Source organism: Pelodiscus sinensis, chromosome 1, assembly GCF_052426305.1.
Source record: "Pelodiscus sinensis isolate ZL-2025 chromosome 1, ASM5242630v1, whole genome shotgun sequence".
In the NCBI taxonomy this organism is placed as follows: Eukaryota; Metazoa; Chordata; order Testudines; family Trionychidae; genus Pelodiscus; species Pelodiscus sinensis.
Genome location: NC_143052.1, coordinates 228,101,963 through 228,125,338, shown reverse-complemented (window position 1 = coordinate 228,125,338; position 23,376 = coordinate 228,101,963). Strand labels below are relative to the sequence as shown.

Below are 23,376 nucleotides of genomic sequence, written 5' to 3'. Positions count from 1 at the left end.
GCTCCCCACAATCATTGGCTCTACCTTCTCCTCTTCTCCTCGCATGGCTGCGGGGTGTGTGTGTGGGGGGGGGGGTAACAGGGGAGACTGCCGCGGAGCTCCGTCTCCCATGGACAGGGGCTGCTGTCACCTCAAGCTGCTGCCTTTGATACAGAGGCAGGAGTATGGGGTAGCAGGTGGCTCCTTGGGAGTTGGTCCAGGAATGCACTGGCTGTTGGCCTGCCCCAGGGACTATCGAATAGTCATGTAACTGCTAACATTTGATGCCGTTACATGATTATTCAATTGCACGGTATCTAAGATCTCTACTTCTACCATATCCCCCTTTTAGTTATCTGTTCTCCCAAGCTAAAAATTCCAAGACTTATTTTAATCTCTCTTCATATGGCAACTGTTCCATACCCCTAATAATTTTTGTTGCCCTTTTCTGATCTTTTTCCAGTGCCAATATATGTTTTTTTGAGATAAGGTTATTATATTTGTACACAGTATTCAAGATGTGCTTTTTTAGGTGGCAAAGCTTGGCTATGTATAACTGAAAAGGTAATTTTGAGCGATTTGGAGATTGTTCAATCATTCGCTTGCTTTAATTTTTAAAGTTTACTTTAGAATTGTGTGGTTGAACTGAAACAAGCAATCCCTTAATTTCACTGGCAGATAAATTTTATTGGAGATACAGTATCTGTATTTTAGGAGCTATAATTCCACATTAGTGCCAAACTCACCAATTCAGAATATCACAGAACTATGATAAAAGTTTGCCTTTATACCATGGTTGTGATTACACCCCAAATGAATGTACCTAATTTATTATTTTATTAACTCTTGATCAATCGTAACATCCCCTGTTCAGGTTTTTGACATTGTAAACACTATAATCTAAACATTTTTATTTTGCTTTCTGTAACGTCTCATTAGCTTTTTAAATGTTATTTTTCCAGATAATATGCATAAATTCATAATAATTCTCCAGTCTGTACTTTAGGGACAGAGAGCCGAAGAACAGTGAGAAACCTAAAAGAAGTAATTGGCTGATTAAAATTCTTCATCCAATATGTGTGTGTGTTTTTAATAAAAAAAATTTCGCAACTAGTCAGGGTAAGTGAACTACCCAGTGTGATTAGTGTCTAGTGGAAAAGAGGCTTATTTAAATGACGCAGGTATGAGGATCTCTGGCAGAGTGCTGAAGGAAAATGAGCTCTACACAAGACCTTGACTATCCTCAGATCTTATTTCAGTATACCAATGGGTTTTTGGTATCAAAGGTAAGAATTACAAATAATTCGTGGAAATTCTATGAAAACTCAGTGGTAGAAATTTCCAAACTTAATTGGGTGGTTATTTTAAATCTCAAAAAAGGAAAAGACTCAATACAAGTGTTCCCCATTTTAATCTCAGTCTCCTCATAGTTTGTCGAATTTTAACTTGAAAGAGAAAGGATGAAAGTTTGCAAAAACCAAAAAACCAAAAAACCTGTAACAGACATTTCCCTCAAGGAGGGCCCAACCCTGAGAAACTTTATTCAACCCTCTTGAATTTAGGGGCTTTGGGTAAAGGAAAACCAGATTTCAACCAAGTTATATTATTATAAAGTCTTCCAAATGACATTTTTACTAAATTGAAATTATCCACAGTTGTTCCAGTCTGTTTTGTTAATAGAATATCTGCATGTACTTTTAAATGTTGGGTTTTGACATAAACAGACCACAGATCCAAATGACTTTTGGTTTTGATTTTTGCAAAATCCAACCCCAAATAATACAGTTTTGCAAAAATATTCTCACCTACCGTGAATTTAGCATATATGTATTTACCTTGTGCTGAAAAATAGAATATAGCTGCTTAGTTATATTTTGGCAGATTGTATTTTGGGGCGGAGGGGAGGAAGGGATTACAGATATAGTTTTAATGACTGTCTTTCAAGAAACAGAAAGGTAGTATGGCAGAGGTGGAAACCCAAACAATTAATTTCCTCTTTTTAACATTTTTTACAAACCTATTTGGAACACTTGTATTTAATATTACCTGCTCTGTTAAAACCCAACATAGAAAAACAATGACAGGTTGAGTGTGTGTGTGTGTGTATGAGGGGGGGATTAAAAGCCCAATGAGTTTAGTTTTCTAAGCACTCAAAAATTCAGAGGATGGCCACCATTTTCAAATTCAAACTCTTGTAAAATATTTTGAAAGATAATCTGAATGTAATTTTTATTCCTCTGGATAATTTGTTTTTCTGAAGAGGAAAAGGGGAACTCTGTGGATCTTTGCAAAAGATCATGGTGAAAAGAAGATTAGAACTACCACATCTGGCATTCTGTTAAAGATTTTCTATGACAACAATAAAATTTACAATCTAGCATTTTTAATTCCATGCAAGATAGAAAGACATAAATACATTTGCTAGAATTCGGGCACAGGCTATTAGATCTGTCTAAGAGCTTCAAGGCTTATAAAATAGTCTCTGATTTTGATGCACAAGATTTTCATTAGGTTTTTTATGATATGTCCTTTAATCATACAATAGTGACTTTAACTGTGATATTTGAAGGGCCTATTCTAAATCTACAAGGGCAAAAAAAAAAAATGCATACACAATAACTGGCCCTAATATGTGATCATTTTCCTAGCTGGTTCAGCAGGAAACAAAAATGGAAGAAGCAGTGCAATTTAAGCAATGGTATCAGTGCTAACAGCAATGCAATTTAATCACAGCATTGTGATGGCCAAAAAACATGTAACGGTGGATTTTGCATTTCTTGTAGAATTTTCTCACATATGGATCTGTGCTCATCAGTGGGCATCTTCACATTCTTTTACCCCACTGCCCTCACCTCTGTTTACTTTCAGACTATGTTTACTGCCTGTGAATTGGGAGTCTTTGATCTCCTGCTGGAGTCAGAAGGACCCCTGCCTTCCAATGCCATTGCTCAATGTTTGGGCACCAGCACCTGTGGAATGGAACGGTTACTTGATGCCTGTGTGGGGTTAAAGCTCCTGGCAGTAGAAATGAAAAGTGAAGGAGGTAACATTGTCGGGAAGCGAGAAGACTAGTAATCGAGTTGCTGTTGGTTTTAAGGACTCATTAAACAGCTGAGTGATCATATTAAAAAGCAAAAATACCAGAATGAAGGAGGAGGTGTAGCATGATTTGAGTAATCTCAATGCAGCAGATTTACAAAGCCTAAACTTGGGTAGGAGTAAGAGTGTCAAACAAATTCATAGCTACTTTCCTATCTCTCCTAAGAACCTCTTTAACTGAATGGATGGACCAAATTCACAAGTAATATTAATTCATCATGAATAAATGAATTTGAGTCTAAGCAGCTGTAAGGGAATCTAAGAGCACATCTACATTATGGGGGTTTTCAATGAGGAAGAAGGGATCTCCTGAAAGAGGGGGATTTTCTGAATTTTGGCCCAGTGTAGAAGGGCCACATTTCAGAAAAGCCTCTTCCAAAAAAAAATCGGAAAAAGCTGTAGTGTAGACCTAGCCTAAGAAAGGGTTGTAAGATGCGTAATGAACAGATAGTGTAGTGGCCAGTATAAGGTATTAGTTATACAAATGTAGATTCCTTTAAACTCTCCTGCTAACTTGGCCAGTTGTCTTTATATCTTTATGTGAATTATTTTTATTTCATTACGTGAGGTTTCAGATTTCCTGATCTAAAGATATGAGGTTGGACCTCACCTGGTATACATTGGGGCCGGCCCGAGCCCTTTTGGCACCCTGTGCCCGGGCGCATGGCGCATGTTCGGGCCTGCCCCCCCCAGGGTGCGCAGGTCCACCTCCAGGGTGCACAGTGCATGCGTGCGCTGGCCACAGCCACTGGTGTGCAGCTCTGGGCCTGCCTCCGAGGCGCATGGTGCATGCGCTGCCCAGCCCGGCCCAGCGTGCACTGCTGGTGCGTGTACAGGGCCCCGTGGCCATCGGGGGGAAGGGCGCTGCTGGCCGGCACTGCGGGGCTGGCGCTGCGGGAGCCGGGCACGCGGCGTTTGATCGCAGCTGTAAGGGATACCGCGCGCCCCTTACAGCTGCCATCAAGCGCCCCTCATCGGTTGGTGCCCCGGGCAGCTCCCTGGCTCGCCCATGCCTCTGTCCGGCCCTGGCAGCACCAGTGAAGTTGACAGAGCTGTCTATGCTTATTTACATAAGAATGGCCATACTGGGTCAGACCAAAGGTCCATTTAGCTCAGTATCCTGTCTACTAAAAGTGGCCAATACCAGATGCCCCAAAGAGAGGGAACACAACAGATAATCCTCACACGATCCCTCCCCTGTCCTCCATTTTCAGACACTTACACCACATGAAGGTATCTCTGAGAGATTTAGAACAATAAATAACTTGTAACCTTGTCTCTGGATAATTTAAGCAATCTTCAGTTCCAAATGATCAATTTAAATTAGTCAATGACAAATGTATTTGTGCCAGGCCCCATGCATACAAACCTCTTCACAATCACTTTACTCACTTGAAACCTCTGAGTGCTCCTCGTGAATCACACCCGCGTGCTCTCAAGATCTCTGAAGACTCTGCACTGTTTTTCCATCACTACTGGTTGTCCTCTGCAGGGTAATGAGGAATAAGAGTTGGCTTGTTCCAGTTTAGCTTGATCCACATCCAAAATGGATTAAACATCATTGGAAAAGACACTGATACGCCACAATAATAGTTTGTCACCATGGGGAGCTCTTACCAAACAGCTATTCCAGTACATTTCATAATGTGGACAAACCCTGGGAAATCTGTGTCCTCTTCTGAAGCCACCTACATCCTTTCTATGGCAACCAACCCAGCTGGAGAACATAAATGAGGCAGCATCCACCTTCTAAAGGAAATGGAGTTGGATGCTTCAAAGGATTTTTTCTCTGTGGCTGGACGTAAAGCACACACACACAGAGACTGGGAAAATGGGGGGACAGGAAGGGAGGCTTCAAATACCCCTGTCTTCCCATCACAGATGGGAGGAATAGATTTAAAGGCTGATCTGGTTTTCATTGAATTCAGAAGTTTGCCTCTGCTACACCAGGGCTAACACATTCTATACTCACCCATATGTCTGTCCATTAAGGACGAGCAGCACAGTGGGGCTACGTCTACACTGCATGTTTATTTGGGAATAAATTGTTCCAGAAGAAATTCTACAAAGTAGCATATTTTGAAATAGTGTGTCTACACTATAGGGAAGCTTGGAAATAAGTCCAAGGCAGCCTCCCCTAAAGAGGCTGCACTACCTCAATTTAGAGCCCTAGAAAGCACTGGGGAGTAATTACTTGGAATGGCCTGGGGGAGGAGCTATTTTGAAATAGCAGCACTTGAGCGTCTGCTATTCTGAAATAGCTATTTTGGAAGAGGCGTTATTCCTCATGGAATAAGGTTTACAAATTATTTCAAAATAACAGTCTAGCTGTGTAGACGCTTGCATGGTTATTTTGGAATAACACTGCTATGTAGACGTACCTATGTAGAGCTTTGCATCTGTGAGATATCTTCCATAGTTAGCCAGTGAGAATACTGAGATCCAATAGCAGGAGATGGCCTCAGAAGTGTCTGAGCTATTCAAGTTAGGGTAATGGGTGCTATTATGTCCTGGGGACTTAACTCTCCCTATTGCTTTCCACATTGGGCAGAAAAAGACTGGGATGTTTAGCGTTATTGTTGAAATAAGATGTTTGATTGAGCACGCACACTAAACAGTCTAGTTGAAGAAGATGCCACGGCAGCCATTTGGCTTATACAATGTCCTTTTGCTCTTTTATAAAAGACATGCTGCTGCTGCTGATGGATGAACTTTTTGACATCCTGGAATCCACCATGCCAGTATGTGAAGAAGCAGAGGTGCAGATATGCTATACTATGCATCCATGCCCCTGGGGCCTCCACCACCTTTGGTCTATTTAGAACAGGGAATCTCCTGCAGTTGCTTTGTTGTTTTTGTTGCATTTCTACAGCTTGCTCTTGTTACGAAGATTATGCTGTAAAACAGGCTTTTCACCGTGACAAGGCTTGTCAATGTTAATTTGCCATCTTTCTTCCTTTTAGCCTTTTATAGAAACACAGAGCTTTCTAACCTCTATCTTACAAAAGCAAGTCCCAAGTCTCAGTATCATAATTTGATGTACTACTCCAAAACCATCTATCTGTGCTGGCACTACCTGACAGATGCTGTGAGGTAAGGAGAAATCTTATGTTGTTTGTACAGAATTCATATGTTAAGAACCATTGCAAGAAACTAGGAGGGCAGGATAGTTCAGTGGTTTGAGTGTTGCCTTGTTAAACCTAAGATTTGTGAGTTCAGCCCTTAAGAGGGACCATTTAGGGATCAGGGGCAAATCTGTGAGGGGTGATACTTGGTTGGGAGGGGAGGGGACTGGACTCAATGACCTCTCAAGGTCCCTTCCAGTTCTATGAGATGGGTATATCTTCATATAAAAAAACCCAGCTTGCTACACTTATGCACCTGCTCAGGAAGAGGTGTGTCTCTGAGAAAACAAGAGAAAAGGAAGACATATGTTATCCTCCTGGGTGTGTTGCTCTGTCTCATGTAGTGGTACTAAGGGTGTGTCTAGACTACCTAGTTTTGTCGACAAAAGTGGACTTTTGTCAACAAAACAATATCAGCGTCTACACTACCACGGAGTTCTGTCGACATAACGTTGACAGAACTCCGCCGTTTTGTCGACGCTGGTATACCTCATTTTACGAGGCAAAACACCTTCTGTCGACAGAGTTCTGTTGACAGAAGGTGTTATTGCCTGTAACGTTGTGTCCAGACTACGGAGTTCTGTCGACAAAGCGGCTTGCTTTGTCGACAGAACTCCATGTGTCTGGACGCAAATTGTCGACGGAAGTTTTGTCGACAGTATCTGTCGACAAAACTTCCGTCGACAAAACGCGGTAGTCTAGACGTACCCTAAGACTGCTTAGAGACTGCTCTAGCATTAGCTAACAAGCATGTAGCTTTTAGCTCATATAGTACAGCCAGGCTCATGCATTTAGCTCCCAGTCTTCCAAGTTCAATTCTGCCTGCCAACCCCTAGGGTCTGTTTGCATTACAAGTGGAGGCTCATCTGAAATATCAATTCGGAAGTCTCTGAAGCTTGGGATTCACTTCCTCAGTTAAGGGAAGTATGGAACCCACATACCTTCTGGACATGGTGCTCTGTCCCATGTAGTGACATTGAGACAACTTAGATATTGAGTCTGCTACAGTGTTAGTTAACAGTTATGTACTGCGTAGCTCATGCAGTAGAAGCTTCTGCATTTAGCTCCAAGTTCAAAGACAGCCTGTGTCTATTGATGTTACAGGTTGACTGGTAATTGTTTCAGGAGCATGCTGACCTGCTAAGTATCCCTATTATTACATATGTGTATTTTTACTAGTGCTTCAGTGGAGGAATTGACTGCAGATTCAGAAAACACACTTCTGGCCTTTGCTTATTTGGTCTGTCCCGAGATGAATATTTGATCATGAGAGCAATTTCTGTCCTCAGCCAGACAGAGGATGAGAAATAGTGACTGATGGATGCCTACAGGGATTCTAATGGATTCTGTGCTAGCTGAGTATCTGAATCCTGTCTCTGGTACATCAAATACCTTCTCTGCCTTCTTCTTCTTAGTGGCTTCCAATAATGGACTTTAAATATTAACAGAGACTGATTTCCTTTCTGAGTCTTTTGGTGTGGCACAGACAGCTTTCAAAATGAGCCACGCAATCAAACAAAGGGCAACACTTGTAATGCCAAAGGTGATTTACATTAATAAGTTTAATAAAACAGGTACCTTAAGTCAAAATTGTCATCAATACATAAAATGTTAAACAAAAAAAGTGCTCAAAATTTTTATTTTTTTAAAGAGATGGGAAAAACCAGTACGAGCGAGCATTTGGTGTTTCATCAAAAGACCTCTTTGAGGCTCTCTACAGGTAATGATAAATTCAGTATTGAGATAATGTTTCTTTTTTTCTATCTGACTATGAAATACGATTCACATGAAAACCCTTCATTTCAATAGTATCCCATGTTGAGAACCTCTGGCACTTCTTACATGTTTGTCACTTTAGTATCTAAGCATATAGTTGTTACTGGCAACCTATCATGACAAATAAATTATGTAAACTAGTTCCTATTATGGAAAATTCTGTTTAATGACAAACATCTGAGGCTCCTTAGGCTTAGCATGATAACACACTGCTAGATGCTAAGTGTAATGGCATTTTCTTCCAGTAAGTCTCGTGAAATAAGTAAAAGGGTAGATTTATGTGTAATATTTTGAATAGAATCAGTAAAAGGGTGGATTTATGAATAATATTTTGAATAGCAGTAATGTAAGTGCTTTTAAATAGTGATTAAAGTAGTTTACAGTACATGCTGGCTAAGAAGCAGGGTTGAATAGAGTATTTGAACTAAATACTCTATTTAGTGGGAAAAATTGTATGATGTTAGCCATCAACAAATGTGTCCTAATGTATTTGTGCTACAATTGATGTTCTTTCAAATGATTAGATCAAAAGAAGAGATGATCCAGTTCATGTATGGTTTAAATGCAATTTGGAGTATATGTGGTAGAGATGTGATTGCAGCATTTGACCTTTCCCCTTTCACTGGCATTTATGATCTGGGAGGTAAGTGTCATCAGAACTCTGAAGTGTCTTTTATAATCTCTGGATAAATACTGCCCTCATTCTACGGCCCATGTGAGTAGTGGAAAAACAGGACAGACTTCATGGCCAGGATCAATCACAAGGGAAACATTGTCCATTGTGAGCCAAAGTTATATAAAATATGGAATTGATAAAAGCATTATAAAGTGGAATGTTTACCTCAGTCTAAAGGACTTCATATATCTGAGTAGAAACCTATTTGCCTCCTCATTGGTTTGGTAGGTTTTTTCCTGCCAGTGCTCAGGAAATTGTGCCAGAGCAGCTTCCAGGACATTCTTCATTTCATTCAGTGACTTTAGGATGATGAATTGCCTACATACTTCTTACCCCAAACAGCTTTGCCATTTTCTGTTTCAATCCTGTCAGAATTTACCAGACAATTTCCATTTTTACTTCTGCCTGGCTGTTTTGCTCTCCCATGTTTCTAAAACACACAAAGCAGAAATTAAATCCGACTAACAAAGGGGCGGACCGCTTTGGTGGGCCCCTAAGCAAGGTGTGGGGGTGATTGGCTCCATGGGCAGAAGGGACGGTGCTAGAGCAGCCAGACTTCAGCACCACGTGGAGTGTAGCATGCTCTTCTCCCCAGCCCTCAGAGCTCTGTGGCTCAACATTCTGGCAGCAATTTAAAAGGCTCAAGGCTCCAGCTACTGCAGTAGCAACAACTGCAGGGGGAGTCCCTGGCTCCTTTGAATCACTAGGCCCAGGCAACTGCCTCTTTGTCCCCCTCTGTCTGAGGGCCTGCTTCTCAGCCTCCAAGGCCTTTCAATATGTCTCAGATATGTATTATGTTTCCTTACAATGTTCAAAACAGGCCCTTTGCAGCTCTAGTCAGCATCCCGGATTGGACCGTTAAAAAGTCCAGTTGGTGGTTCACCCCTGCCTGCTATGGCTCCATGTAGCTCCTGGAAGCAGCAGGATGTCCCCCTCACCCAAGCTCTAGTCCTTATGCATAGGGACAGCCAGGGGGATCTGCATACTGATCTACAGCTCCCATTGCACTGAAACTGCAGCCAATGGGAGCAGTGGGAAAGTCACCTGTGCATGAAGCAGTTCTTAAAGCTGTCTGTCTGTGCCTTCTCTTGGGAGCCAAAGCGGGGACATGTTGCTTCTTCTGGGAGTTGCTTGAGGCAAGTGCTTCGTAGAGCCTGCACTCCTTACCCTCTCCCATTGTCCAACTCCCTGCTCGAGCCATGATCCTCTTCCTGCCTTTGGAACCCTTCCATTCCAGCCTGGAGCACCCTATGGCACCCAAAACTCCTCATCCACAGCCCCATCTCAGAATCTAAATCCCAGCCAGAACCTCACACCTCCTACACCCTCTCTCCCTGCCCAAGACCTCATCCCCCTGCCATTCTCTGAATTTCTCAATCCCAGCCTAGAGCACCTCCTGAACCCCCAATGCTACACTCCCAGCCCTACCCCAGAACTTGCATCCCCACCTGGAGCCCTCATACCACTCCATGTCCCAGACTCTTGCCCTAGGCCTGATCCCCCTCCCACATTCTGAACCCCTTGGGATCAGCCCAGAGCATCCTCCTGTTCCCTAAACCCTTATTCCCAAGCCCTCCCCAGAGACATTTTCTCTCTGGGACTCGTTTTCCCATCTGTAGTATGGAGATAACAAGATGTGCCTCCTTTAGGAAGTGCTTCGATATTTATGGATTGATAGCACTCATAGATTTTAAGGTCAATGGGGTGCAAGAGGCTAAATGTTGTTCTTATGCTATAAGCCTGCTTAATGGTTGAAGATGGGAGCTTTAAAACAGAAGACTGGTTAGTCAATTCTATCTAGGGGAAATATCTGTGGTGATAGGTCACTCGTATTTTAGCTTTTAGTTTCTGCTAATCCTGGTTGAAATTTTTTCAGAATATTTTCATAAAATATTGACATTTCTATTTTGCAATGTTCAAAAGTTCCATGTATTTAACTTCTCACATTTTATGGTAACTCTGATATAATTGTTTTTCATTACCACTAAACAGCTTTTCAGTGAAATAAACTTCCAGATACTGTTTCGATTTTTTTTTAAGTCCTAAAATCTTTCACTTTTTTTTGTATTCAAAATGGCAATTTTTTTTAAAGACGAAAGCTCTTCCTTTGAAAATTTCCAGCAAGTTGCATCTGCATCACCTTGTGTTCTTTTCTTTTCTTTTTTTTTAATACCTTTTATAGTCCAGTGGTTAGATCACGGGACTGGGAGCCAGGAAAATTGGGTATTATTCCAAGGTAGAGAGAGGCTGGGAGATCAGGGAGAAATCACTTAGCTTCTTAGTAGCTTAGTTCCTTCTTCTGTAAAAATGAATAGTAACATTAACCTATCTCACAAGGCATCATGAGTCTGAGTTCATTGCAGTCTAAATTTCTTGATATTATAAAAATGCACATTATTATTACATTTGAGTAGTTACCCTCTATTTTGCTTTCACTGAAAGGAGGTGCAGGTGGTTTGGCCCAGGAATGTATTTCTTTGTATCCAAATTCTACAGTCACAATTTATGACCTACCTAAAGTAGTGCAAGTGGCAAAGGAGTGTTTTGTGGCCCCAGAAGAACGTAGGATCACTTTTCATGAAGGTAAGCTTGGTTCATTTTAGAAGTGTCCACATATAGTGAAAACTGTGCCAAGAGTTTCATGGCACCGGCGTATAATGAGCAGTGTGTGCCATTTGAGCATGGTTACTCACCATATATCAAGAGTTTGAATATTATCTCGCTTAAACAGCAACAGGGCAAAGAAAAAAAACAACTCATTCTGTGTCCTCTTTAGTCCTTCTCAGTGTCATGGGGAGAGGAAGAGGGGGAAGGATATTGCTTCAGGGAATGACTGTGGGCAGGTCCAAACCATGCAAAATTGTTGAAAAGTGTAGGTTGTGTAGATTAGTGCAATGTGACTGTTCACAGCATCCTATCAAGATGTCCCCATTACATTTGGATGGATAAATGCATCTGGAATTCTATTATAATATAAATTGTGCTGAGGCATGTTGCTTTTTAATGTTTATTTCTACTATTTAAATCAAAATAAATGCTCAATTGTGAGAGCTAGGGTGGAGGGAGGATTGGAGAGATATTGAAAAGGGGTCCAGTAAAAAAGGACAAAATTGGAGGGAGATGGAGAGGAAGAGGGAGAGAAAGAGACAGGAAGGGAGAGAAAGAGGGAGGGAGGGAGGAAGGGAGAGAGAGAGAGAATAAATAAATATGAAATGGGCATATATGCAGGCAGATAAAGACCTTTATCACCAAGAAGTCCAATACTAGGAGATTTGTCCATTGAGAGGGCTGTAACTTTTCTTTATTTGTATTACTGTACCTCCTAGATTGGATAAGGGATATTAAAATTAAATGAATGTACAAGAGGTGAAAATTTTTCTTTTTTTTTTTAATTTTTTGGTTTTGTTTTGGTTCATCATCCCTTTCCATTTACTGAACTGTGTATACATTAATTGCTGTCTCTTCAGGGAAATTGTGAAGCACTAAAATGTTTTCCAAAGAATCAGCTATGTCTTTTAAATGTTTGACTGCTTACATTATTCAGACCTCTTCCACACTTAATATGAACAAACCCCTTCACACTAGCCCATGGCACTGTGAATTTTTGCCATTCAGTGTTAGTCACTGGTAAGCATCAACCCTGAGCACGACAAGCCAGAAAAATGTAATTTCCCAGGTTGCCTCTTGAGGAGTTTTGGAGCCAGCTTGTACTTTTTGCAATAGTTTAATTTGAATTTAAAATGGTGGCTTATTCAGCCCTGTTTTTTCTTTGTTTTCCTTTTGTTGTAGGAGATTTTTTTACAGATCCAATTCCAGAGGCTGACCTGTACATTGTGGCGAGGGTCCTGCATGACTGGGCAGATGACAAGTGTATGCAGCTACTAGCAAAAGTCCACAAGGCTTGCAAGACTGGTATGTATGTTGTCCTCTTTGCAAAATAGAGAATTATATACATTATTTGTTTAGAACAGTACGTTTGGTTTTTTTAGAGTGTCATTTCATAAATGGTTAAGTAATGAAACATGCACTGAAAATCTTTTTCCTTTTAAGTCAGTGATTTGTATCCAGAACATGTAAGTGAAAATGGCCAATGTGAACATTGTCACAATTGGTTTCTAGGCCTGGGCATTTTACTTTGGACCTGCAAAATCAGATATTTAAAATTGTTTTGCTGCCTAATGGGGTTGCCAGGTATCTCTAGGATTTTTGAAAATTGCCAGGCTGCTATGGGACTTGATTTTCAGAGATGCTGAGGAACCAAAGCTCTAGTTCATTTTAGCTGGAGTAAATAAATGTTTCAGTCACAGCAAAGAGATTTCAATTCACTCTATACTTCAAGTACAGGAAATATTAACTGATGCATAGAATCTTGCTTGCTATTTTATTAATGACTGTAGAAGTAAAACATGATTTTTCTTTTCATATAAAGGGGATCATCAAGGTTATGGAAACCTCTAAAATGCAGTTGGAAAAGAAGATTCAATCAATGTGTTTGTTTTAAAATCTCTTTATTCTACCAGGTGGCGGAGTGTTGCTGGTTGAAACACTTTTGAATGAAGATAAAACTGGGCCTTTGGAAACACAGCTTTACTCAATTAACATGTTAGTTCAAGCTGAAGGAAAAGAAAGAACACCAACCCAGTACAGCACATTCCTCACAGCAGCTGGATTCAGAGAAATTCAAGTCAAGAAAACAGGAAAACTCTATGATGCCATTTTAGGAAGAAAATAATTCTTTTTCGTTCTTCTCCACTGTTAGATATATACAAGCAGTGAAGTGATCAGTTTCTACTAGACTGCAGCAATGAACCTGGTTCATAGTTAAGCTTGTCACTTTCTTTGTAAAACAATAAACTATTAGAACATTCACTTATTATATATTTTGAGCTTACAGAGGATTAATGATCTGCCACTTTGAATGTGACTCTTGTTTGGCTTTGTACTCTAATTGGGGAAATAAAGTCTCAGAGGGGGATGCTCATTCATTTTGAGCTACAGGTACACTGTAGACGTACCCTAAGAATCTTGTACAATGTATAATGAATGTATAGTGTGGAGGCCAAAATATTAGTTACACCAATTTTGAGTTCTTTAAAATCTTCTGCTTGCGTGGGCAGTTTTCTTTCTATTTGTATGTTAATTTCTTTATTTAATTAAGGGAAGGCTTAGATTTCCTTATCTAATGATATAAGGTCAATTGCTGGTATCAATTGCTTGAACTTCATAGAATTTGGCAAAGCTATGCCTGTTTACACTGACAGATGGTTCCGATCTCTACAGTGTGTAGTCTACTTTAGAAGTATTTCCAGATAGCTTAAGAAGAGATGTGTTCAGACAAAGTATCCCTGAAGGCAAACCCTAGGCACAGAAAGAAGCGTCTTTACTATGTGTTCTCTGCTTTCAGCCTGACTTGTATAGTCAATACAATATCTGATATGCAGAAATGAGGAGAAACTCCCCTAGAGAGCAGGAAATGACTGTACCAGATATAGTATCGATTTACTTTTCCTAAACTGTTGTATTCCAAATGCAGCAAAGATTGGTGGATCTTTCTGTAAATTCCACTCACACATCTTGCTAATAGAAGCAATAGTAGCGTGCTTTAAGGAAACAAGGACATTGCTTTTAGAAATGATGTGTGTTAAACATAGGAAACATAGAAATGTTGTTTTGAGAGGCATTTCAAAGAGTAAATGACTTGTAACATTGCCTATAGGAAATGTAAGACATCTACAGTTCCAAATTATCATTTAAATTAGTCAATGAAAAATGTAATCAGCCTTTGGGCCAGGCCCCTGCATACAACCTACTTCACAAGCGACTGGGATTTTTCAGTTTAGAAAAGAGGAGACTGAGGGGGGATATGATAGAGGTGTATAAAATCATGAGTGGCGTGGAAAGGGTGGATAAAGAAAAGTTATTTATTAGTTCCCATGACAAAAGAACTAGAGGACACCAAATGAAATTAATGGGGAACAGGTGTAAAACTAATAAAAGAAAGTTGTTCTTCAGACAGCGTGTAGTCAACCTGTGGAACTCCTTGCCAGAGGAGGCTGTGAAGGCTAGGACTATAACAGAGATTAAAGAGAAGCTAGATAATTTCATGGAGGTTAGGTCCATAAAAGGCTATTAGCCAGGGGATATAATTGGTTTCCCTGGCCTCTTTTTGTCAGAGGCTGCAGAGGGATGGCAGGAGACAAATCTCTTAATCATTGTCTTCGGTCCACCCTCTCTGGGGCACCTGGTGCTGGCCACTGTTGGCAGACAGGCTACTGGGCTAGATGGACCTTTGGTCTGACCCAGTAAGGCCGTTCTTATGGTAACCCTTGTACCTTATCTGAATAAAATAGGTACCTAAATAAGTCAAAATTTCCACCAATGCTCTAAGGTTTTACAACAAAAGTACCCTATTTTTTTCTTTAAGAGATATGAAGAACCAGTAGGAATGAGCATTTGGCATTTCATCAGAAGATCTTTTTGGGGCTCTTGGTGGGTAATTATCAATTTAGTGTTGAGAACTGGATACTTTTCTTAATGTGAACACCTTCTGTACTTTGAATTATCCTTTTGTGAACAGTGATGTTTAGTTCTAGTCACATGAAAAACCCTCCCTTTTAATGGTATACATTGTTGAGCGTCTCTGGTTTATATTAATATGTTTGTCACATTGGTGTCGAAGCATGGCATTCTTACTGATGACTTAGCATGAGAAAATTGCTATGTACAAAAGTTAGTATAATGGAAAATTCTGCTAATTGAAAAACATCTGGGGACCCTTCAGTTTATCACACTGCTCAATAATAAATGTATCAGGCTTTCCTTCAGTAAATGTCATAAAATGTAGGGATATGAAACAGGGTGGATTGATTCCTAATATTTTAAATATCTATTAAGGCACATTCATTTTAATGGTGGTCAGAATAGACTTTTGTGCATGCTGGCAGAGTTTAATACATTATTTTCATCTAAAAACAAAAGCATTATGTAATGCTAGACAGCAATGAATGAGTCATAACTTACTTGTGTTACAAAACATGTTCTTTCAAATGACTAGATCAGAAGCAGAGATGATAAAATTCACCCATTTCTTGAAAGCATTTTGGAGTATATCTGATAGAGATGTGATTGCTGCATTTGACCTTTCACTGTCATTTGTGATCTTGGAGGTAAGTGTCATCAGAACTTTGAAGTGTCTTTTATAATCCCTGGATAAATACTGCCCTCATTCTACGGCCTGTGTGTTACGCGCACAAATTTCTCTAACCTTTCCACTCTGTAGGGACACACACCTTTACCCTGTTCCTACGGCTCAAGGGGCAACCCTGTTAATTTACACACACACCTTTACCCAATTCCTAGGGCTCAGGGTGCATCTTCCTGTGGGTTTTGCAGGATCTTTAGCCACTGAGAGAGTCTCACACAGTAATATCCTTATCCTCTATTTATTGACAATTCCCAAACAAGCAGAATACACATGCTAAGCACAGTGTCATGCTCACCAGCAGGGCCAGCCTTAGGCCAATTCCTCCCGTTCCCCCGAATCAGGCTCCATGCCCTGAACCCAGAAGCATGGGCAGCAGAGCTGGATGCCCTGCTCCACCAATATGTGGAGCTGGGTCTCTCCCCCGGCGCTGCCTGGAGTGGGCCCTGCCCCCCCCGCCACGTGTCCTCCCACCCCAGCCTCAGAGCATCCACCCCCGTCCCCAGCCTGTCCCTGCCATGTGCAGCTTTAAGTCCGGCTCCCCCTTGTCAGCATGCACTGCTGGCTGCTATTACAATGTGCGGCATTCCCAGGTGAGCGGGGATATGCCCGGGCATGACGTGATGTCACAGCCCGGGACTTTAAAACTTCTTGGCGTGGCATTGCGCCATGTGGCTTAGCTCCGGGTTTGGAGTCCGGGGATTTCTGGGGCCCGAGCACAGACTCCGGCCCCACAAAGTGGAAGGCAGAAAATAAGGTAAGGTAGGGAGTGGATGAGGGGGAGGAAGGGGCTTGTGAGGAAAGGGAGGGAGAAAATAGGGGAAGGGGCTTGTGAGGAGGGGAAGGGGGAAGAAAGGGGAAAGTATCAAGGGGCAGGCTGGAGGAAAGACAAATGCCAGGGGGCCAAGTGCAGACAATGAGGAAAAGGGCAGGAGGGGAGGTGTCAGTGGGAGGGGGACAGGGTGATGCTGGGAGAGGAGAGAGTAAGGGCATTGGGGGCTAGAGGAGGGAGAGGGAGATGCTGGGAGAAGGCTTGAAAGAAGGAGTGGGCATGAGAAAGGTGGGGATGGAGCAAGTCATGTGTGAGGGCACAGAGGGGCATGAGAGGAATGGAGGCAGAGAGTGGTGAGGGAGTGGGCGCCAGGGAAAAAGAGGGCAGGGACAGTGAGGGAAGGGGGAGGCACCAGGAGAGTGCAGGGCTAAGGGAAGATGCAGGTGTCAGCGGATTCTGGGGGTGAAGCAGAAGGGCAGACACCTGCAGGGGAGGGCCCAGCACCAGAGGAGAGAGGCAGGGCAGGTTTGTAGAGAGAGGTGTTAGAAGAGGGGATGAGGATGGGTAGCTCACATGATCAGAGTGGGGCTACTGGAGGAGAGGGCACAGGGGGCAGAGAAGGGCTGGTGGAGGGGCGCAGGTTGCAGGAGGTCTGAGGGCAGTGAGAAGGGCAGGGGTCAGGACAGCAGAGGAGGGTAAGGAGTTGGGGGGCAGCAGGCAGCAGGGAAGCTGATGGAGCAAGTGGAGGAGACATGGCAGCAGAGGGAAAAGAGAGAGGTTTATAAGATATTTATTAATAACTTGGGTGCCACAGTGGCACATCCAAACAAGCCACCTTAATTGATTTACACCTAGCAAAATTAATTATACAACAGACAGAAACAGTTACAAACCAGACAGAGATCACACAGACAAATAATAGGAAAGTGTAATGATAGTGATCATAGAATGAGGATTCCACAACATTCTCTATTGATAAGCAGTTTCTTGCCAGGCAGAATGGTGTTACTTAAGTTTTCTTTACCCATCCTGAGATCTGTTTCTTTATCTGGTGACAGTAGGGGACCTATCAGGGCAAAGTCCCCATCTCACAGCCCCGTGTGACACTTTTTAATACAAAATAGATGGAATGTGAGTATGTGACTCCAGGCCTTACATTTAATGGCTGCTGCCAAAGTCATAAAATATGGAAATGATAAAAAATTAATTATAAAGTGGAATGTTTTCTTCAATCTAAAGAGAGAAGCCTATATGCCTCCTCATTGGTTTGGTAGGTTTTTCTCCTGCCAGTGCTTAAGAAATTGTCTCTGAGCAGCTTCCAGACCTTTCTTCATTTCATTCAGTGACTTTAGGATGATGGATTGCCTACATACTTCTTATCCCAAACAACTTCGCCATTCTCTGTTTCAATCCTGCCAGGATTTATAGCACCACATAATCTCCATTTCTATTTCTGCCTAGCTGTTTTGCTCTCCTATGTTTCTAAAATACAGACAACAGAAATCAAGCTTGGCTAATCTGTTCTCACTTCTCACTCTGTAAAGCCTTTCAGTGGCTTGTGCATTATTTTTCCTTGCAAAGGCCTTACTTATTATTTTCTGACTAATACTGATGACACTTTTCTGCAGGAGCTATGCTTTGCATTCGGATAGCCTGTGCCAAAGTAGTTCCCTTATGGCAGCAAATATAGCCCTTCATTTTGGCTGTCAATTTCTGGAGATATTTTCAGTCATACCAGTCACTTCTGTGTATTTCACAGTTTCTTGCCATTTCAACCAGAAAGGACATTGTCTCAACGACTTAATTACCTGCATCCTGCTTCAAAAGCCTGTTAAGACTGCACTTGAAAGAGAATCCTCTGAACAGTTATTCATTGTGACGAGGTGGGCCCCCCCTTTCCCTGGAAACGGGCCCACCCCGCACTGACCCGGCAATAGCGCTGTCCCTGCTAGGGAGGCACAGACAGACACGGCCGGTCTGTGAGCCGTGCAGCGCTGCCCTGCACGTAACGGCTCACATGGACGCCCGCGTTGCTAGGCAACGCGATCTGGCGTCCCGAGACAAGACGGCGGCCGGAAGTGACGTCAGACGCCAGGGGAAACTGGCGGGGGAATACAAAGGACGGGGTTGTGGATACAAGGGGGGGAGGGCGAGCAAGGGAGAAAGGGGGAGAGCAAGGGAGTTGGAGGAGGGGAGTGCGAAGGAGGGGTGGACGAACGGGCTGAGAAAAGAGGGAGAAAGAGTGAGAGGGGGAAGCTACCGAAATAGATAAATTAGGCCAGCAAGGTGGAAGCAGCCCAGGGCAGGGCACGGAGCCGGCGCACCGGCGGTTTAGGGCATAGCCCCTCCGGTGGGACAGGTCAGGCTGACTCTGTCCTTAGGGCCCTGGGCTGGGGTCTGGGAGTGAGGGTGGGCCCAGACCCCCCACCCTGCCAACCTGCGACCCAGTCCTCTCGTTGCGGGAATTAAGCAAGGAACTTACCACAAGCGCATGCGGCAACTAACTAACTCAAAGGGGGGGGGACAGGTGAACCCCCACATTCATGCTAAAATTCGACACTTTACGCCGGGGTCTTAACGAAGACTCTAGTTATCTTACCCATTACAAAGATTGCTTCCCCAATTATCACCTCTAATATCATTAGCTCACTGACTTAAACCCCCCCCCCCCCGTATCCCTCTTCTGTTCTGAAATTTGATTTGTCCTTTTCATATGTGTTCATTTTTTTAATTGTATCCTTTGGTATATATGGTAGTGACTATTTTCTTCCACTATTTGATCTGAGGAAGTGGGTCTGGCCCACGAAAGCTCATCATCTAATAAACCATCTTGTTAATCTTTAAAGTGCTACATAGTCCTGTATTTTGTTTCAGCTACACCAGACTAACACGGCTACATTTCTATCACTAAGTTTATTAGATGGAAAATATTTCTAAAATGACCAATATTGTTACATTTGAGCATTTACATTCTATTTCACTTTCACTGTAAAGAAATGTAGGCAGTTTAGCCTGGGAATTTATTTCTTTGTACCCAAATTCTACAGTCACAATTTATGACCTACTTAAAGTAGTACAAGTTTGCTACTTGTACTACTATAAGTAGGTCATAAATTGTGACATTTTGTGCCCCCCAATGATTTGTGCCAGATCATTTTCCATGAAGGTAAGTATGGGTCATGTTGGGTGTGTCCCCATGCAACAAAAAATGTGCTGAAGGGACCATGTTTCTTGATACTTTAGTATAATGAGGAATGTACACCATTTGAATTTGGTTACTCGCCTGGGGAAAGCTGAGCTATAAGTTGTCAAGAATGCTAGTAAATTCCAAGGCCTTGAACATCATCCTTATTAAATGGCAACATAAACAGAAAAAAAAGCCATTCTTTGTCCTTTCAAGCCATTATATAACAATGATACTGCTATGATACATGTAGTTATCTTCAATTGTATAGCATCATCCATCACACCAGTGTAGAAGCATCTTGGTTTTAAGTGTCCAGTTTTACTATTTAAAAATAAATAATGCTCAATTTTGAAGGCTGGGAGTCAAGATAGTAGTGGAGAGGCAGAGAAAGTGTCCCCAGCAGTGAAGAAGGGGGAGAAGGGGAGGAGTGGTAGGATGACTTAAAATCAAAGACAAAGAACTGTGATGAATGGTTCATATGGGGGAAGTAAGCAAAAAGGGAGATAGAGAGAGAAACATGGAATTGACATACAGAACACCAGCAATAATCCAATACTGGGAGATTTGCCATCTAACAGTGCTGTGACTCCTTAATTTGTATTGTGGTACCACCTAGATTAAAGGAGGTTTTTAAAAATTTACTTGACATAAAAAAAGTAAAAATTAACTTATTTTGGTTTTGGTTTGGTTCACCATCCCTTTCTATTTACTGAACTGTGTGTACATTAATTGCTGTCTTCATGGAAATTGTGAAGCACTCATTATGTATATTGAGCTGACAAAGATTGATGATCTGGCACTTTGCATGTACCTCTTGTTTAGTTTTATACTCTAATGAGGGGAATAAAGTCTCGAGGGGTGCCGTGTTATTCTGTAATTTGAAAAACAACAAGTAGTTCTATGGTATGTCTACATTACAGGACAAAGTCAAGTCAAGATATGCAACTTCAGCTACATTAATTATGTAGCTGAAGTTGAATTACCCTTAGCTCAACTTTTGGTGCTGTCTACACTACAGGGAGTTGAAGAAAGAACACTCTTCCTTCGACTTCCCTTAGTTCTGGTGAAAGCAGGGTTACCAGCATCGACCAGAGTGTTCCTTTCACTTTGAATTAGCTATCTTTACTAGAATGCTAATTCAAACCCTGTAAGATCAACAGTGGCAGCTTCGATCTTCCTCTGAAGTGCAGATGTACCCTTAGTGACTAACAAGGATCATGATCATTCACAGGTAAAATCCACTTCAAGTAATTAACACATGTTGAACAAGAAATAGCATATGGAAGCAACACTGTGGAAAGCTTTTGCTCCTTACATTAGACATTGTTTCTAACCTGTCAGACTTTGTACTTTTCTACTTTTTGCATAGTTAACATAATGTCTGCCCCTCTGGGTTTGTGCTCATCTTTCTCCCTGCAAATAGAAATTGTACTGAATACTGTTGGATGCACAGAGATTCTATAACAATTTATACAGAGTAAAGGGAGCAAACTTTTCATATCAGGATTTGCCATCTTTCTGTTAACTTCATCATCATCATCAACCACCATGGACTCAACGCCCATTGGTGTCCAATGCTTCCCTCACTATTTCCTTCCATCTTTCCCCGTCCAGTGTAGAGTGGCTTAGTTTCTCTAAACTAGCTGTGACTGACTGGGCTGGGGCTGGGCACAGCTGAGGGCATCCTTTGCTCAAATTCGGGGCTCCTGACAGCCCCCAGACTGGAGACCTTTCGAAACAGGCCACAAGCCAGTCCCACAGAGCACTTCAGCTGCCTGCCTGAAGACTCACGAGCAAAACTCCTCCGACACCCCAGCAATATCCGTGCTCCAGATGGCCCAGGGCCTCATACACAGGTGAGGGGTCTAGAACCCAATCTCTCCTTCCCCAAACAAGTTCTGTCTGGTTCCAAGAAACCAGCCACAGATCCCCGGTCAATTTACCCTCTGGATCTTACCCACAAATCATGCTGAGCCAATCCTTTAAAATCTACCATCTAAACATTTAGGGTATGTCTACACTACAAAGTTAATTCGAACTAACTTTAATAGGCGCTTAGTTCGAACTAGGTAAACCTCATTCTACGAGGACTAAGCCTAGTTCGAACTTACTAGTTCGAATTAAGGGGTGTATAGCCCCTTAATTCGAACTAGTGGGAGGCTAGCCCTCCCCAGCTTTCCCTGGTGGCCACTCTGGCCAACACCAGGGAAACTCTATTCCCCCCTCCCGGCCCGGGACCCCTTAAAGGGGCACGGGCTGGCTACGATGCCCGTGCCAGGTGCAAGCCTGCCAGCACCCAGCCAGCAGACCCTGCACCTGGCATGGCTCAAGCCAGCCACCCGATGCTCCCCCAGCCCTCCCCCTCTTCCCGGGACCAGGCTGACGGCTCCCGGGAGCTTACCCAGGACCACAAGAGGCAGGCACCCACCTGGTCTAGTGCGGACATCGTGGACCTCGTCCATGACCTCTGCACTAGGCACAGGAAAGTGGCCGTCTAGGGCAGGAGAGCTGCCAGCCTGGCCACCCAGAAGCACTGAGACCCCCGACCTCCTGAGCCCTGAGCTTACAATGGCCGTCCTGGGTCAGACCAAAGGTCCATCTAGCCCAGTAGCCTGTCTGCCAACAGCGGCCGACTCCAGTCTCCCCCAGTTTTGTTCAATAAAGAGATTCTATTTTTGAACACAATTGTCCTTTATTTTGTACATCAGGAAGGGGGGCTAGGGAAGGGTAAGTGGAAGGAGGTGAGGAAGGAAGGGGGTACGAGCCCCCGATGGGGAGGACTGGGCTGGCTCTGCGGGCTTCTGGGGGTGGAAGCTCTCCTGCAACCCCCCAATTGCTCCCTCTCCCCAGATGGCAACCTGCGGCAAGTGCAGCCGGTCTGATGGCCGAGTGCTGTGATGTGCCCAGTGTGGATACTCTGGGCAATCCAAGCCAGGACTGCTTTGCAAGCGGGGCACCCCTGAGAATTGTCTGTCCGGGGTGGGGGTCGGGTCCCTTTAAGCACAGCCCTCGGTTAGCCTGAGACAGCAGCTCCATGCTCTAAGTCCTCATCTGATGCCCTGCCGGCACTGCTTCCGGCCATCCTTAACCCCGGTTCAGGGTCCACTCTGTGTGGACATGCTAGTTCGAATTAGCAAAACGCTAATTCGAACTAGTTTTTTAGTCTGGATCCGTTAGTTCGAATTAGTGCTGTAGTGTAGACATACCCTTATTACTACAATAAAGAAAAGCATGAGAGTGGTTGCTAAAGTATCATACATTACATGCATCGACTCTCCCAGTTCTTGATGCAGGTCCTAGCAGAGATGTTATAGCTGCTGGCTTAAAAGTTCTTGTTGCACATCCTAGGTCAGGATGGGTCCAGAGTTCTTTCCGGCTCTTTGATCCCTGCACTCTTGACTCTGGGTTGAAGGGCTAAGCTGAGCCAAGATGGAGATGGCCACATGGCAAATTTATACCTCCTTCCTGGTCTCTTCTTGGCTGCAGCAGGTCACCTGGCCAGCAGCCTATCCCGGTGTTCCCTGCTGGTAGCCTGTAGGTGTCATTCCTCATTCCCGAGAT

At 42.9% G+C, this 23,376-nt stretch overlaps 1 protein-coding gene and 1 long non-coding RNA gene across 2 annotated transcripts in view; one reads left to right on the top strand and one right to left on the bottom strand.

Annotated features, from left to right (window-relative positions):
• LOC142827028 (uncharacterized) overlaps positions 1-18,635 on the bottom strand; it is a 39,796-nt gene extending 21,161 nt beyond the window's left edge. Inside the window, exons 1-2 of the long non-coding RNA XR_012901391.2 lie at positions 18,437-18,635; positions 4,471-4,564 (exon numbers count right to left, since the gene is read on the bottom strand). This is a non-coding gene — a long non-coding RNA (uncharacterized LOC142827028). The remainder of the gene's footprint in view (positions 1-4,470; positions 4,565-18,436) is intronic.
• LOC102457160 (acetylserotonin O-methyltransferase) lies at positions 1,194-14,057 on the top strand. Its single transcript, XM_075920502.2, has 8 exons — positions 1,194-1,265; positions 2,848-3,022; positions 6,042-6,171; positions 7,855-7,923; positions 8,504-8,628; positions 11,101-11,238; positions 12,445-12,567; positions 13,176-14,057. The coding sequence occupies exons 1-8, from the start codon at positions 1,194-1,196 to the stop codon at positions 13,385-13,387; spliced, it is 1,044 nt and encodes a 347-aa protein (XP_075776617.2). The 3' UTR covers positions 13,388-14,057.
• Positions 18,636-23,376: the final 4,741 nt, after the last annotated feature.

What these genes read in the sequence shown, in the direction of transcription:
- LOC102457160 (XM_075920502.2), top strand. Translation starts at nt 1,194, where the DNA reads ATGAGCTCTACACAAGACCTTGACTATCCTCAGATCTTATTTCAGTAT. An exon ending in TACCTGACAGATGCTGTGAG is followed by an intron (nt 6,172 to 7,854) that starts GTAAGGAGAAAT and finishes ATTTTTTTAAAG; the next exon opens with AGATGGGAAAAACCAGTACG. An exon ending in TAGGATCACTTTTCATGAAG is followed by an intron (nt 11,239 to 12,444) that starts GTAAGCTTGGTT and finishes CTTTTGTTGTAG; the next exon opens with GAGATTTTTTTACAGATCCA.